Genomic DNA, 17,500 nt, shown 5'->3' on the forward strand with positions numbered 1-17,500 from the left:
AAATAGGCTGATGGAGGTCCATTGTGTGCAGAGGAGAATCAGCTGAAGAATGTCTAGCATGCCTCAGTGAGCTCATCCGCTCCCAACACTTTATTCCATTCTCTCAACGCTGACGAGCGACTGACCTCAATCAGCCGCATAGAACGGTCGGTTTGGGCCTCGCGCAATTCTTCTTTACTAAGATGACAGTTAGTGAGGCGATGGAATGTGCCTTTCTTACTACTAACACGACATACAAAGCAGCACATTCGCTTTTTGGCAAGACAAATACGAAAATATGTTCTCAAAACAAGCAAAAAAAAAAAATACACAAAACTTAGATCTATAGCAGACAAAACCCCAGAGAGATTTAGAACAACATAACCCTAGTTGGTCTTTTCAAAAGACCATACTGGTGGCTTTGCTTGTTTAAGCTCATTAACTGCAAATTGTGTGTGCGTCGCATAAACTGTAGACCGTTTTCCAGAGCACACCATGGGTTTGTAAGATTGGTAAATGCATATTTTCCAGGCGCCACTGGTTTGAGTTTGCTGTAAAAATGTACGAACATCAACTTGCAGAGACTTGAATCTCCCTTGAGACGGATGGATCGTTCACAGAGAACACACAGTTTGACTGTTTAGCAAAAGTAGCAGGAGGTTTTAAAGTTCCTCGCTGGTGTGTCTTTGTTGTAACACACAACTCCATGTTTGCTTACGGTTTGTCTTCTGGGTTTGGATTTTCCATCAACACAGATCATCAGTTCAATACTTTTTTGACAGACTGTTTCTAGAACATCTCCGGCTCTCAAATGCTAATCGTCCGATAACAAGCCGTGACCATGCAGCGGTGCATAGAAGATGCCCCCCCACCCCCCCCCCCCCCCCCCGTTAAGTCAACACGAATATCAACTGGAAGCGTTTTCCCTCACGAGACGGGACCGACCTGCTGACTGCTGTAGGACCTGCTGCTGCAGTGCGACAGCGGTTTGGAGGCGAGCGTAGAGACAGGCAGGGATGACGGGTGACGGCAGGTCTCTCAGGTAGCTCAGCACACACTCGGACAGGTAGCCCACATCCTTCTGACACATCTCACTCTCTGCAGCCCAGAGACACATACACAAGACATTGAGGGGAAAGCTCCACAAACCTTAATCAAACACAGAAGAAACCTGGATGAATCTGAACGCTCTGTTCTGTTGCGCAAATGTGGAGGATCTGACGACACCTGGTGGCGAGGGTTGCAGATTGCAACCAACTGAAACGCACAAGAGAGTTGGAGGGACTATGGTGGCCGACAAGTAACAACAACAATTCCTCTTTTCAGGTGATTATATACTTAATAAAACATACTAATCAATATTGTATTCTGCCAGTAGATCCCCCAAAATGCAACACACTGTCCCTTTAAAAGATACAGAATTTTTGACGAAAATAGAAAATTTGAGATTTTAAAACGATTACATAAATACACACAATGCAAGATAAACAACGATCTTGATACAGACCCTTATATTTCTATTTCTTATATTTATTTTGACTAAGAAACCCCATTGGTGCTCTGTGGACAAACTATGTAACAGGGTCAATGTTTCTAAGTGATCTCAAACCTAGTTAAGTCTGAACTACAATTTTATCCGACATAAGACACCAATACGATATATCCGCCATAATACGATATATCCGCCATAAGCTACTGTGAGCCAATATTTTGGTCCAACTCTACTGCAAATGTGAGCACAAATAAAAGTGTATTACACACACACACACACACACTATGAGAAAAAAACGGACAGAATGAAGATTTAAAAAGGTATAAATCTTGGACTCGGACCGACTCACCGGAGCTCAGGCTGTACACTGGGCTGTCTGAACCTGAGGAAACATCTGTCCCTGTACAATATCTTGTATTCCAGACCTGAGAAAGACAAAAAGAGCAGCTGAATAAAGGTTCGTACAATTGAGAAAAAAAAATTAGCAAATGCTACTCAATAGAACAAATAATCATACAACGAAATGCACATGCAGCTAGCTCCAGCATAGGGGACGACTCCATGGCTGCCTGACTTGGACTAAAAATTCTATTGTCATGAAAAGACATGTTAGCCGTGCTGTGTCTGAGACACACACACACCACACACACACACACACACACACACACACACACACACACACACACACACACACACACACACACACACACACACACACACACACACACACACACACACACACACACACACACACACACTGCAGACGTTTCACCGGCTGGATGACGTCAGTTTATGAGCAACAAGTTGTACGTGACAAAGCACATGGCCAGATATTTGTTGTGGAAATAGTCTGGACAACATTTCAGCTGTGTGTGGTTTTCATTCCGGTCTCACAGCCGTCAGCAGAGAGAAGGGGATCAATCAACTGTGGGGGGAGAGTTGCTCCTTTAAATGGTTTTTTTTGGACAAGCAATAATTTAAGAGCAAAGCATATGTGTGTTTGTTCTATTCTTGATGGGAAATGTGCGATTGATTTAGTGACAGGCAGAGCAAAGACATTTTAAACTGAGACCCTGGATCTTGAAAATGAACTGAACTGACCTAGCTTTCTAATTAAATAATGGGGAAACTGGCAACATACCAATCTAAACCTTGTTAATACAAATTTCATGACAGAGATACATATTTCACATGAAATATCCCTGAAGAAAACACTTGAACTCTTACTGATTTCATTTCTCTTTTGGGTCCCAGGCTTTAAAAAAAAAACATTTCGGAAAACACCGGGTCTACACAGCTAGTCCTTGAGACTAGCCAGTCTCTCAGGTAGCTGTGAAAACCACACCATGCAGTCACAGTGCATGTGCATCCAACACTGGAGGTAACTCAATACCAGCGCTACACTATATTATTTACATTCAGAGACAGACCTTCCGTCATCCTTCAAGTAAATGATCGATATTGAAATCTTAGCAATCCCAGGACGGGTGGCTCGATTAAAGCGTCACTTCCATCCACACCAAGTCTCATCGGCTTCAGAGCATGTGGTGTGTCCACACTGGAAAACTACATTGTTTTTTAATTTGCTGAAGTATCATTTTGTCCCACAATGCAATGCACATTGCATCGCAAGAACAAAACAATTTGAATAAATGCAAACGGTGGTGAGACGTCAGACATGTATCTCGGAAATCTAGTAAATGATATTTTAGAAGTACGTTTTGCTTTCTCTTTGTGAAGTAAAATTTGCAGTTTTCTGTAGAAAATGTTTAGAATTTAGATTTTTAGCAAAACTAGTTTAATACAAAGATTAATTACATGGAATCGGGACACAGGTTAAGTGTTCCGTACATTAAAAGACTCAAATATAAATATCAACTATTTTGCCAATTAATTTATTCGAGCTAAAACACCCAAATTCACACTCTTCTATTGTGATTTACTGCTGGTATTTTATAGAATCTTAAGACGTTTTAGTAGGCTCTGACAACTCTTAAGACGTTTTGAACATCAAATGACTAACCGACTAATCGAGAATATAATCTGCAGATTAAATCGGTGATGAAAATAATAATTATTTGCAGCTACACAAATCTATTTGTGTGCGAGAGAGACGAACGGAGAGAAAAGGAAAAGACTCAAAGCTGTGAACGGAGTCCCACTGAGCTCTATTTGTTAATAACAGTCCTGTGTATCAAACCCACTGTGCAGGACTCTCAGTGAGAACTTGTTCTGACTCAAACCACATTAAACTTCCATGTAGGAAATCCACATAAAGTCCCTAACCGACCCGAGGAGGGACTGCGAGTGTTCCACTTCTAATCTGTGCGACTGCCTGACCGGATCCACATGTCTACGCATAGCGAGAGCAGGAGGCACATGGCGAGAGGGAGACGGGGGGGACGGGGGGGACGGGGGGGGGGGGGGGGGACGGGGGGGGGGGGGGTGCGAGACGAGGCGACAGACGGAATCCGTCGGCCGATCGTAGGCGGACTCACCTCTCTTCTCTATGGCTTGGATCAGGCCGGCGAGGGCCGGGGGAGCCGTCTCTGGCGGTGTGAACTGCTCGCTCAGGTCCAGCACAGAAACAGCTGAAACAACAACGCAAATCACTGTTACACTTCTGGCACAAAGCCCTCGGAGAGACCGCGGGGGGTGCTGCAGCACCGACCGGGGGGGGGCACAGTTAACTAGGAGCAGTTGGAGATGTAGAACGTGTGTAATGTTGCGAGCGTGTATATAACAAAATCAAAAAATCTGTGAGGAACACAATAAAAATGTGAGGAGGTGGATTTTAATATCACACCTGTTAGTAGCAGCTAGTCTTCGTCGTTGCATTTGTTCTGTATTTAAAGAAATACAAAACTTAAAAACACACGTGAAGCTTGTGATGCATCTCGCTGTGGTAGTTTGAAGTCTGGCTGATTAGATGTAGATAAGAAAAGCCAGAACAAATTTAGAAAGCTTAATGGACAAAAGAATGAAAAGAGGCTTTATATACGGAGGAGTGAAAATAAAAAAAAAAATGGAAAAAAGAGAGAGAGAAGAAAAACAGACTGCTGATGGCGAGCAAAAACTTTATCTACTTCACAACTCCCCAGAGACCAAATCAAACATCTTTTCAGTCCGAGAGAAAGAGAAAAGGAGAAAGCAAGAGGGGGGGGGGGGGGAGAGAGAGATCCCATTTCCCTCCCTCTCTCCCCCCCCCCCCCCTTTTCTTCTCTCCCCTCTCGCTTTCTCTCCTCCCCTCCGTCCTGCTCGGTGTTTCGCCTTAGCTCTTTGCGTGAGTGGAGCACAATAAAGGATTTATCAAAACTCCTGAACAAGCAAAAGCCCTGTGGCAGTGTGCCAGGCCCGGCCCGGCCCAGACAGGCAGCGCCTCCTATTCGGCCCCAAAGCAGGGCTGTGTGCTGTGGGTTGGGGGGGGTAACACAGGGAGCAGGGAGGGCCTGGCCTGGCCGGGGCTTGGCATTAGGCTCCTGTTCCTGGCACGGCTCGGCTAAACCGCTGCTGATTATTAATTTGGGGAGTTCAGACAAGAAACACAGCGTCAGCACATTCCGTTCCCCTCTCTCTCTCTCTCTCCCTCTCTCCCTCCCCCTGGTTCTTGTTCTCAGTTTCTCTGGATGTCTCTCTCCCTCTCGCTCCCTCTCTCTGTCTTTTGCTCTCTTGCATTCTTGCTCTTGCTGGACCTTCTCCCTATTTTCTCGCCCCTTTCTCCCTTTTACAGATCTCTCTCTCTCTCTCTCTCTCTCTCTCTCTCTCTCTCTCTCTCTCTCTCTCTCTCTCTCTCTCTCTCTCTCTCTCTCTCTCTCTCTCTCCTCTCTCTCTCTCTCTCTCTCTGCCATTTTGGTTGGCAGCCCCCCCCCCCTCATCACATGGTGTCTCTCATTGGTGTGCAGTACAGTTTAAACATACAGTTAAACATACATAGTGTATTACAAAATGATCTGTGGGTATAAAAGCTACTTGGGGACAGTTTGTCCCTAGAGACACCAGGTTTCTAACAGAATGAATAGACATGCATGCGTTGAGTTATGATGTTGTTGTTGTTGTTTTTTGGGTGAAGTCAAACCACTGAATTACAAAAAGGTGAAAAAAGAACACGAACACACAATAAATAAGACCGGATCGTCATAGTTACAGATGTAGCCAAATGTAAAGCAGAATGTAGAGATGATTCAGCACACGAGAGCACAAGCCCATCTTCACGGGGCTCTTACGGGTTAAGGCAGGATGCAGGCAATAAAACGTGGAAACCAAATAAAAAAGGGAAATAAGTACAAATATAGGCTATAAAACCACAAAATGAATTCCTCCAACAGTTTGGGAGTGGAGTAAGAAAACACCGATTGCCATATTTTCCCCAAGAGGAAGGAACTCTCTCACTCCTACATGCAAACAAACACAAACACTTTATTTTACTGTATATTCTCCGCTCGTAAAAGAAGAAATAACTTTTGACTTTCGTGCGAAGGAGTCTTTTTTTTTTTTCTTTTTTTTCTCATGCCAAAAACAGCTGAAGCCCTGCAGTCCTCTCAAGGTTTAGGAAAGGTATGGAGAAAAAAAAGAGTGAAAAGTAGAGAGAGAGAGAGAGAGAGAGAGAGAGAGAGAGAGAGAGAGAGAGGTAACGGCAACTTGTTAGTCAATTAGAACCACTTCCTTGGCAGACTGAACACTGGCAGGCAGGCTTATGACTTGACAAGCCCTGAGACGACGCCAATGGGGGAGAGAGACACAGAGAGAGACACACAAAGAGAGAGAGAGAGAGAGAGACAGATAGACAGACAGAGACAGTGAGACAGAGAGAGAGACAGAGCGACAGTGAGACAGAGAGAGACAGAGAGAGAGACACACAGAGACAGTGAGACAGAGAGAGACAGACAGAGAGAGAGACAGAGACAGTGAGACAGAGAGAGAGAGAGAGAGCGAGAGAGACAGAGAGAGAGAGAGAGAGACAGTGAGACAGAGAGACAGACAGAGAGAGAGAGAGAGAGACAGACAGAGACAGTGAGACAGAGAGACAGACAGACAGAGACATAGGTGCATTTGAACCTTTTAAGTCTAGTTTCCTGCATTCACTGTAAGAGATTTTAGATCTCACGACTGTGTGTGATTTCTGCAGAAATGATTTGATTTGAAGTCATTCAACATCATCCGTGTCAGAAAAACACAAAAAACCGTACAAAGTCTGCGTGAAGCGTGCCGTCTGCACGTGAAGCTGGAGCGGCCGGCTGAACGCCGCCGATCCCGCCGTGCGTTTGCTCAACCTCGCTCAATGCAAGGCAAGAGCGGCAGACAGGCAAAAGTAGACTGGACGAAGCAGAGCTATGCGAGGTAAATATTTGCTCTGTATCTTCTGCATCGGGGGTGCTTATGTAATACGGAGCTGGCTCTGCTGCATTCTCCCTCTCTGGGGTTTGTGTCAGACACCGAAGCGTCTCCTAAATGCTGAGATACAGCAGGAATTCATTCACAGGGTTTAAACTGCTGGAAGTGAAACCTACAACACTCCCAACACTTTGGATTTGTGCTGAGATCAGATTATGCAGTTCAACTACAGCAAATTAGTATTTGTCACGTGCTAAAAAAACTTTGGATTCACTCATTTTGTATTTAACAAAAGACTATAATTCACACATTTTATGCTTGAGAAGATAAAAAACAGACATCCACAAGTTTTACCACAGAAAAACGAATCGTATTTCTACTGTACTGTAACCAGAGCGATCATGATGAAGGGTATTCATTGGTTTGAATCCATGTACGCTTCGTCCTGCATTAAGATGAAGATTGTCAACCATTTGCAAAGGTCACGACTCAACAACAGCTCATAAAATAATGCACTTTTGATTGAATTCCTTCTTTTCTATTCCAGTGTAAATGATGAACACCCCAAAGAAGGGACAACAGAGGTTTCTAAAAGGCTGAAGAAAGACTTTGGTGAGTTCAGTTTACTAAAAAACAAATTGGTTGCTAACAAACACTTCCTGTTGGGGTTTAAAGATGAACTTAATAATGTCATGCTTCTATTTTTTTGAATCTGTATTATTTCACCAGATGTAACCGACCATAATTCCACTGTTCTCCAGATGCACCAATTTGAGGCTAAACTGAAGTAAACACCTTCGTCAACAAATGAGGATCAAATTTGCCAAAAACATTTCTGGCTCACGGATGGTGTGCGACAGCGTGCGTGTGCGACAGCGTGCGTGTGTGTGTGTGTGTGTGTGTGTGTGTGTGTGTGTGTGTGTGTGTGTGTGTGTGTGTGTGTGTGTTGCTGGTCAGGTTTCACTGCTACATGTGCTCACTGCATCCCCCCAGCTATGTGGATAAGCAAGGCCCTGCGAGCGCTCACGCCACACGAGAGAAAGAGAGAGAGAGAGACAGACAGACAGACAGACAGACAGACAGACAGACAGACAGAGAGACAGAGAGAGAAACAGACAGACAGAGAGAGAGACAGAGAGAGAGACAGACAGACAGAGAGAGAGACAGAGAGAGAGAGAGAGAGACAGAGAGAGAGAGAGACAGACAGACAGAGAGAGAGACAGAGAGAGAGAGACGGAGAGAGAGACAGAGAGAGACAGAGAGAGAGACAGAGAGAGACAGAGAGAGAGACAGAGAGAGAGAGAGAGAGAGACAGAGAGAGAGACAGACAGACAGAGAGAGAGACAGAGAGAGAGATAGAGAGAGAGACAGAGAGAGAGACAGACAGACAGAGAGACAGACAGACAGACAGACAGACAGACAGACAGACAGACATCTACGCAACACCGGTTTCACAGGCGTCACCGGGGGAGACGCATTAACGCAGAGATGCGCTGTAAAAGGTGTAATAGCAGGCTGATCGGGAACGCGTTTTCGCGCACCGCGACTAAACATTATTCACGTTTGTAGTGCAAAAACTGTTCACCGTTTTTTTTAATGCCAAAAAAGGGTCCAGAGTAACACCAGGCTCACGCGTTTGTAGAGGAAAAAAACGGTTTGTGTTTTAGTGACGTTCTCGCTGACATTGTGGGGTTGAAGGGAAAACTACATTTTCTTGCACTCCATCCGTTGGTTACACCCATGTGTGAGGTCACTTCCTGTATGTGTATCGAGCGTTTTGATCGTGTGGATTTTCCTTTTGCATGCCTTCTGACTGACCGGAAGCCAGGAGCAATCTACATACAAATGCATGTGGTGGTTGTGTTCATGTGTTCATCTATATATCCAACATTTCACAAACACTTCACGCAGCTACTGGCCAGCTGTGCAGATGTGATGAAGTAGGAAGGGTTAGAACTTCTTCTTCTTCTTCTTCTTCTTCTTCTTCTCTCTCTGTGTGTCTCAAGCCCTTCACACAACTTCTTCAGTCCACTGTTTCGTATGTTCAAACGAGTGCAACGGCAACAACGCCCTTGAGGAGATGCTCGCCCCTCTCCGTCACCTTTGAGTGACGCTATTTTAAGAAGCTATAAACACGTTTGCCTTCGGACGCGGGTCGGCGTAAACCTAAATATATATATATGAAAAGCCGTCACCTCGTTGAAGCGCGCACAGAAGAAAAGGCCGTGCTTAAAACTTTGGTTTATATAGTCTATCGTGCGTTATTATCGTCACATCAGGAAATATCTGACTGGAGTCTGAACGCTTCCACGGTATCATTTTGTTTTCCGCCTGCCAACAGTAAGCAGCTGTACAAAATGTACGTTTCTCTCAAGACTTTTTCCTGAAGCCGTTAATCTTTCCGTAAGACAGCTTCACACCTGAATGAGTTCTCATTTACTGCTCTGGCACCGAAAGAAAAGCTCCAGAAAATAAAACGTGCGACATGCTAAACTGACTAAACTCCAGGAGAATAACACAACGGTCCGGAGGGAAACCAAATACAGCTGGTTCCTATATTTGCAGTTGGATAGGGTGGCCTTGGCTTACACTTGAGCCCTCGTCTCCCTCCCTTTTCAGCCTCTCCATATCTCTCTCCCCCATTCACTTTCTCTACTGTCTCAGCGCCTATGCCACCCCCCCCCCTCCATTAGTTCTTTGAAAGTGTTTTCCTGGTTAGGAAAAGGGAGCGGAGGCCTCTCCTTTCTGAGAACTGGCTCCGCTAACATGGTTTATAGCTGCCCAGAGACAGTATCAGACATGTATGTGAATCAGGGAGGGAGGCTGCAGAAAGGAGGGAGTACCAGAGAGAAGAGGGGGAGGGAGTGAGGGAGAGAGAACGAAGGGAGGAGTTTGCAAACATGCCAAGCCATGGTTCACTTCAGCAGGCAGTTAAAAGTGAGGCCAGGGAAAGGAAAAGAGGGAAAGAGGGAGAAAGAAAAGAAAAAAAAGTCCTCTCTCTGGGTTCGTAGAATTATTTCTGCTGCGAGTTGAGAAACGCTTTTGTTTTTACTCACAAGCGGTCTCAAGATGCTTACTTAAAATCCATCACTCCAAGTTGAACTGACAACATATGTGCTCCACAACGCACTAAATACGAACCTACTGTTGCATTTGAAGCGTGGCCTGTTTAGTGGCTGAACAACCAAAAAAAACAAAAAAAACAACCCCAAAAATAAACTGCTTTAATACAGAGCGATGTCATTCTTTTTTCTTTTTTTTTTTTAAACGCACATAAACAAACTCTACACACAAAACCCTCGCGAGCAGCTGAGTGCTGCATCGGTACGACAGGTAGTCCAAGTATTCACACGGTTATGAAGTCATCGGCTAACCCACGCGTCCATCATCGTAGGAAGAGGAACAGCTGAGCCATTTGCATCTTTTGGCCATTGAGAAATCCACGCGTTTTTTTGCATTTTGCCAGCTTCAGAGTAACACCGGCACCCGTACGCGCACTAAAGCAGACGGGTTGTTGACGCCGCCCTGCGGTAACCTGGTTTCTTGAATGCAAATGAGAAACCTGGTTTCCTTAATCTGGGCAAAGGATTAAGGAGGAAAAAAAAACAACAACAACAACTGTGTAACGGTAAGATTTCTGCCAAAGAAACCTAATCTTTTGGCAATGTGGACACTTAACTGGGTTTCTAAAGAGAGTTTTACATGAAAGGCTGAGAGAGAGTATATCGCCGGGTTTGTGTGCAGTGAAGTAAAATCAATATCAATATCAAAATAAATAAGTCTGAATAAGTAAATAATGTCCCACTCTGAAACCGCAAGACAAACTCTCTCCTCGCAGTGACCAGGAACCAACAAGGAAAAACTGAAATATCACTGATAAAAGGCTGAAATCAAGTAGAAACTATGATCACGGTCTGGGTAGAAAGCTGATAACTTGTTTGTGAATGTGCGTTACTGCAGACCATATAAAGACTTCCTTACTTCCTCGATGATATGCAGAGTGCAGGACCAGGTTTTCACTTGCACTAGGGACTTTCTTTTCTTTACGAAACTGTAGTCGAGATCGATTTAATTAACGCTAAAATCGCTGGTGGTCAGTGTAACATTCCGCCACATGTTATGTTATAGGAGGACGGAGATGTTTTCACTAAACCTGGTAACTTGGTCCACTTTTCCCTGTGGTGCCGCCTCTCGGCACCAATTGTTACAGTCCCTGCGCATCGTAAATGGGCCACGCGGACAATAGCTCCATTCACAAAACGTCCAGGGCCTCGGGTTCCTTCGGGGAAAACGATGATGATATTTTTGTTCAATTTGGGCTCCACCATTTCTAATTCACAGTGTACTTTTGGTGCTAAGCAGAGGTATCCTTTCCTTCAGCCACTGCCCTGCAAACAACCCCCCCCCTCCCCCCTGAACCCCCCCCCCCCCCTCTCTCAGGGTTTCACTCGGTTCTTCCGCCCCCGTCTCTCCAGATCACAGACACAAAACGCCTGCTGCCCGGCTGGTTTGTCTCACCGTCGCTCAAACTGCGAGGACACCGTTGTCCTCCTCACCTGCTGCTGCTGGGGAGAGCAAAGCCTGAATAATACACCCGCTTCACTCTCACTCTCCATCGTGTCATTGGCACGATAGAGAACTCTCATGCGATAGGAAAACTGAAGACGTTTGTGCTGAAGCTGTGATATTCCCAGTTTTGTTTTTAGGAGTCTTCAGAAGAAGAAAAAAAAAAAAATACAAAGAAACGAATTCAAACTAATGGATTTGAATGAGGCGCAGTGTACTGGTGTACGCCATGAACAGCCAATTGGCTCAACCAGAGGCAATTCAGAGTTCACAGCCTGCATGCTCAGAGTGGTACTGAGCACAGGGGACTTACAGAGAATACAGAGGAGGAATGTATGGGTTTTATATACGGCATGACATAAAAACTTTTATTAATCTTTCGGCCCTTTTGCACCTTTTCCTCTGGCGTCCCACACAAGGAAGCAATAAATTAACCAGCTGAAAGCCAAAAAGCAAGGGAGTGCTAATGAGGAGAAAATGATGGAAATCTCAGGAGTGTGGAAGAACTTTTGGTAACGAATCAAAAGTTCTCACTTGAAGTTGAACTCGCTAAGGTCGACGAATCTAAGCCAAGTGTATGTTTGAGTTGGACGGCGTCGCAGCAGAAAGCAGGCTCTCAGCATTATGAATAAATATCAGCCCTGCCTCCCCCCCCCCCCCCCCCCCAAAGTCACAGGAGTGAAGAGGGGTGTGAAAGAACACAGCACTTATCCCTGAGTAAAAAAATGTGATTATTCCCTGACGTGTTTAAAAAAAGGAAAATATGACATTCTGAGCATTAATACAGCAGCAAACAACTACCGTCTATGTCAAGATATAGTGGAGTAATGTCTATCAGAGCAGAGAACAATGTCACTCTCCCTGTGTGTGTGTGTGTGTGTGTGTGTGTGTGTGTGTGTGTGTGTGTGTGTGTGTGTGTGTGCGTGCGTGCGTGCGTGCGTGCCTGCGTGCGTGCGTGCGTGCGTGTGTGTGTGCGTGTGTGTGTGTGTGGACCCCACATTTGGGTGAAAAAAGTTCGGGCCTTACAAAGGGGGAAAACAAGTGTGTGTGTGTGTGTGTGTGTGTGTGTGTGTGTGTGTGTGTGTGTGTGTGTGTGTGTGTGTGTGTGTGTTGTTAAGCGAGCTTCTCCTTGCTTTGTTGACATGGCCGGGCCAGCCATGCGTGGTTAGCCCCCTGGCCGCTGCTCTGCTCTCACACTGCAGTTACAGCCGATCACGCCGTCCCGACAGAACGCGTCGTCGCAGAAGCGTAGCGCCGACCCTCGAGTTCCCCCTCAGGTTAAATACTATTCGCATTGCCAGCCACTCTGCATTTGTTTACACCGCTTTACTGCGAGGCCGCGTCGAGAGGCAACAGCAACGCTCAAAAATCTCGTAATATGCACCTTTAAATAACTCTAAAATTTGCAACAAACGATTTAAAAAAAAAAAAAAGAACAAACGGTTCTTTGAAGAACAGCACTTGAAGCCCCCTCCTGCCAGAGTGATCCGTTACCCGCGGTGGAGTGGAGGGTTCAATAACAAGTCACAGTGAAGGAGAGCCAAAGCATTTTTGTGCAGATAAGCCCCGACGCATTTTGGATGCCAAAGACCCACGTTAATGTTGAGTGTAAAAAGGGGGCCCACACACACACACACACACACACACACACACACACACACACACACACAGACATAATCAATGGCAGACCTGTACAGGAGAGTCCAGTAAGTAGGCGGATTAGGCCTTTATTGCCAGCAGAGAGTTTGGTTAGCCGTGCTTTCCAAAGAGGGCGAGGCTTATGACGTGGTTTAAGTATAGATTAAAAGGTCAGCGGGAGGTCACTGTCAAATGTGACATCCCTATCAAAACTCCCGGGGTGGTTGACCAGCGACACGCCAACGGGCACCGAGCAACAGCTTTACCGGTCTGTGTCGATGGTCTGGTCCTGTTGCTTAAAACTGTGCCGATAAAAAAAAACAAAAAAAAACTGCCGTTTCGATTGCAAAATCAGAAAAAGTCGATAAATAAATAAAATTACAAAAATACAGATCAAAAGAGATTGCAGAAAAATCTTTCTTTAAAAAAAAAAAAAAAAAAAAAAAAAAAAAAAAAAAAAAAAAAAACTCACAATGAAAGCTCCAGAAGAATATAACTTGGTTATTAACTGCACTGTCATCACAAAAGCAACTGTTGTTAATTTACATACTGAGAAATAAACGTCTCTCTCTCTCTCTCTCTCTCTCTCTCTCTCTCAAATTAAACTCAAACTTCACTTGTGATATTACAACACAATATTTCCAGGTCCCCTTAAAATGTGAAACGGTATCTGTGCTACGAGTGCGTCAGTATTCTCTACCATACAATACAAAAAGTGCAGTTGCCGTGAAAAATATTTTGTACAAAAAAAAAAAAAAAAAAATGCTCTTACCTTGAGACGACTCTGGTGTTGGAGCAACGGGGAGGGGTCGCTGGGACCTGGGTTGACTCGACGGGAGCGCCATCTTCACGGGGCCCACGAACTCGACGTACGTCCCCGGGAAGTCGCCTCTCTGCTTGGTGCGCTCGTTGTACCCGAGGAGCCAGCCGAGGCGCTCGGGTTGCTCCGCGCAGCCCTCCTGGTAGTTCTCCATGGACAGCAGGGAGGCCTTGCTGACTGTCAGGAGGTCCCCAGGCTGCAGATCCAGGTCCTCTTCCTGGTCCTTGGTAAGTGCGTAGAGGGCAAGGTACTGAAAACCTTCCGTCGCCATTTTGTTAGGGAGGACAAATTGGCCACCGAACAGAGGATTAGATGGTGCAGCCCCGAGTCCCACTGCAACAACGGGGAATCCACCCCAGAAACCAAAAAGGCTGTCGAGTCACTGAACTCTGATGTTGGTACGGTGGCTCAGGGGGTCGGGGTGGGGGTGGGGGGGGGGGGGGGGGGGGAAATGAGGGGAGGAAGGGGGCGTCACCCGAAGCTCAGAAGCATTTTTAAAAGTCGATAGGGTAGCGTTCTGCTGCTATGTCTGCGGAGGCAGCGGTTTCAGACCTGACCGGTGTTGGTGGTCTTGTGCACTTTCCTCAGCTTGATCCCCCGGTTGAGCCAGATGATGGAGCAGAGGGAGCGCGTCGGCAACATGCTCTTTTCAAGCAGCGGAAACCTGCCGGCCGGGTGCTATCGGAGCAGCCTGGTTCAAAAGACGCTGCCGGTCGAGGGCCCCGGCGTCGTCGGCTCTCTACGGTCAAATGAAGCCGTCTGATTGGAGGACGAGTGGCAGAGTGGGAGGGTCTTTAATCCTCTTCGGTTCTCTCAGGCTCCCACATGCTCTGGACAGGCATTGTGACCGACCTGCATGATATTAAAAAAAAAAAATGAAAAAAGAACACAAAAAAAACAAAGAAAAGTGAATAAATAAATGAGTCTAAAAAAAAAAAATTAACAAAACCTACAATCGAGAAAACACAAATGAATCACCGATGTCGTTTCTATTCGATAAATATCCAGAAGTAAAGCGGCACGTATCCGAGTGAAACGAAGCTTAAAGCGATGCATGAAAATGGCGAAACTGCGGCAGCTCCGTGCACTCTTCGGTTAGGACGGAGGGAATCGGGTGATGCTGCTGCGTCATGACCAACAGCAGACTGGGTCCCTGGACAGGAGCCTCCAATCCCCTCCACTCTACACACACACACACACACACACACACACACACACACACACACACACACACACACACACACACACACACACACTCACAGCCTGAACTGACACATCAGCTTCCACAGGAACAAGAAGTTTCACTGTGAAATTAACGTCCCTTCAACTTACGCAACGACAACATGTGCGATTTGCAAGCGTCCAAAAGAAACCCCGTGCAAAATGGCGAGGAAAAAAAAAAACGCGAAAGGAAACTGGGACCTGCATCACGGCTGTAGGGCGACCAGAATTTTCTGAAACATGCAGAACCCTTCGCAACAGTTCCCCCTCTCCGTAGGAGAAGAGAGAGAGGAAAAAAAAAAAAAAAAAAGGCAGCTCTGTTTTGCCTCAGAAATATTTTCGGCTTCATTCTGTCAAAATAGCTAAATCATGCCGTACCAAGTCTATTCAAGATGAAAATACAGAATGGACAGTGATCCGAACGACCACAGACTGGCACAACATCAGAAAAAAAACAACAACTTAAAAGCAAACGTTTGCACGCATGACACCCCGCGACATCGTATCATGTTATCTATAAAACAGCAAAGAGGTCATTCATGGGCCTGGGATGAGTATCCTCTGAGAAAGATGATTGCAAGGCCCAATAAAATACCACGCACAAGTATTATATGGAAACATGTATCTTTTTGAGATTTGTGAAATTTGAGCGGGGCAAAAAAAATAAAAAATGATTCTAAAAAGCCTCAAACTTCAAATGTAAACTATATGGAGAGATGAGACAGGGAGAGAGAGAGATTAGGGTTTCCACCAGATTAAGTGAATCTGTGGACCAAACCAGCGACAGCGGTGGCGTTAACCTCTCTGGACGGGATGGAGTGAGGAGATGGAGCAGGTAGAGAGGGAGCGTGACACTCAGGACAGTGGAGGGAAGTTCTGTTCTCCTACGCCAGGAGTAAAAAAAATAAATTAAAAAAAAAAAAGGGGAGCTATTTGGGGCAATTTCCCCAAAACATCCAAATCCAAATAAGCACGGGCCTGGTTTGCGAGGCCCGATGTTGTGCAATCATTTCGTTTAGCTTTCTGAACGTTTCGGAGCGATGCACTGCAGACGCTTCAATAAAATAAAATTAAGAGCATGAAAAATAAATAAATCGAAACCTCCGATTTGCGTCTTTGAACGCCAAAGTGTCTGCTTTCGGACTTTAGTCTAGATTATCCTCTGCTGTCCCCACTCCCCCACCCCCCTCCTCCTCCTCCTCCTCCTCCCCACGACATTCGCAAAGCGAACGCACATACACTGCAAACCTTTGTGAGTAACAATATCGTCTTCTTAAGAAGAGGTTTAGGGAGTTATCGTGACGACAGGAAGGCAGCGGAGTGCAAACACTCACCCCACTTCTGGTTCAGAGAGGAGCCGGACGGGCTCGGCCAGATTCTCGCTCCAACATCCTCCGAGCCGAGAAGCGAGAGGTGCCAGGCTAGACACGTGGCACTGGCATACCCAACCACAGCCCGCAATCCTCACACCACCATAACCCCCCCCCCCCCCCCCGAAACTCCCTCCTCCCTCCACCTGCTCTCCGAACACCCCCCCCTCCCTCCACCCACCCAGCCCCCGAACACACACACACACAGTCCTGCCTCCAACTCCCCCCCCGTCCGCCATCCTCAGCCAGCGAAAAAAGTCCAGTCGTTTTTTCCAGTTGCCATGTTTTATTTGTTTACTGTCAAGAGCACTGCTGCAGAAAAGAGGCAAAAACAAGACGAGGAGGAAGTAAGAGGGAAAAAAGCGGCGAGGAGGGAGCGCTCTCATTCCGTAATCCTTCTTTATTATTTAGTTCCAGAGCAGAAAAAAAAAAAAAAAAAAAAAAAAAAAAAAAGTCGTACGAGGTGAGAGGAGTGTCCTCTCTGTTACGGTCCCGGTGTGATAGTGTTGTAGTAGCTCACAGTTCAGGGCAGCAGCAGCAGCAGCAGCAGCAGCAGCAGCAGCTGGCAGGCTCAGTGTCACTGGATCCATCCTTTTCTAAAAAAGACTTTTTATTCAGTCAGAGCAGAGAGCGACAGAAAGTAGTGAAGAAGAAAAAAAAAAACCCCCAGAGAGAGACTGAGAGACGGAGCACTTTGTTATCAGCAGAGTCCAAACGGCTGAGGGAGACCACAGGAAAATAATTAATGAATAGGCGGCAAGTAACTCACTGTTGCTAGAGAGAGGGAAAGCTAATCCTGCGCTCCGATTGGCTGCCGCTCCGGCCATGTGCTCCCGAGTCACCAGAGAAGCCGGGCAAATCAAGGAAATGTTCTAATATTAGAAAATGTATCTAGGCAGTGATCAAACATCTGACCCAAACAACTACACCTTTCTTCCCCCCCCCCCCCCCCCCCACACACACACACACACATGACTTTCTTCATCTCTGCAGCCTTGACGACTGCTCATCGTCCATGATGAAAAAGATGATTTAAATCAAAATGAAGCCGACCATGGATAATGATGGAAAAAAAAACAAAAC

At 45.9% G+C, this 17,500-nt stretch overlaps 1 protein-coding gene across 3 annotated transcripts in view; it reads right to left on the reverse strand.

Annotated features, from left to right (window-relative positions):
- Positions 1–930: 930 nt before the first annotated feature.
- pik3r2 (phosphoinositide-3-kinase, regulatory subunit 2 (beta)) overlaps positions 931–17,500 on the reverse strand; it is a 20,690-nt gene continuing 4,120 nt past the window's right edge. The window contains exons 1-5 of one of the 3 annotated variants that reach the window (XM_068702668.1): positions 16,382–16,509; positions 13,779–14,678; positions 3,970–4,062; positions 1,821–1,896; positions 931–1,077 (exon numbers count right to left, since the gene is read on the reverse strand). In XM_068702668.1, coding sequence (XP_068558769.1) covers positions 1,071–1,077; positions 1,821–1,896; positions 3,970–4,062; positions 13,779–14,097 — 495 coding nt within the window. In that variant the 5' untranslated portion in view covers positions 14,098–14,678; positions 16,382–16,509 and the 3' untranslated portion in view covers positions 931–1,070. Of the gene's footprint in view, positions 1,078–1,820; positions 1,897–3,969; positions 4,063–13,778; positions 14,679–14,804; positions 14,960–16,381; positions 16,510–17,500 lie in introns of those variants that run through there. The other 2 variants (XM_068702669.1, XM_068702667.1) reach the window with 2 other exon arrangements.

The sequence above is a fragment of the Cebidichthys violaceus genome, unplaced genomic scaffold (assembly GCF_023349555.1).
Source record: "Cebidichthys violaceus isolate CVI_PGR_0920_01 unplaced genomic scaffold, fCebVio1.0.p SCAF_87, whole genome shotgun sequence".
Classification (NCBI taxonomy): domain Eukaryota; kingdom Metazoa; phylum Chordata; class Actinopteri; order Perciformes; family Stichaeidae; genus Cebidichthys; species Cebidichthys violaceus.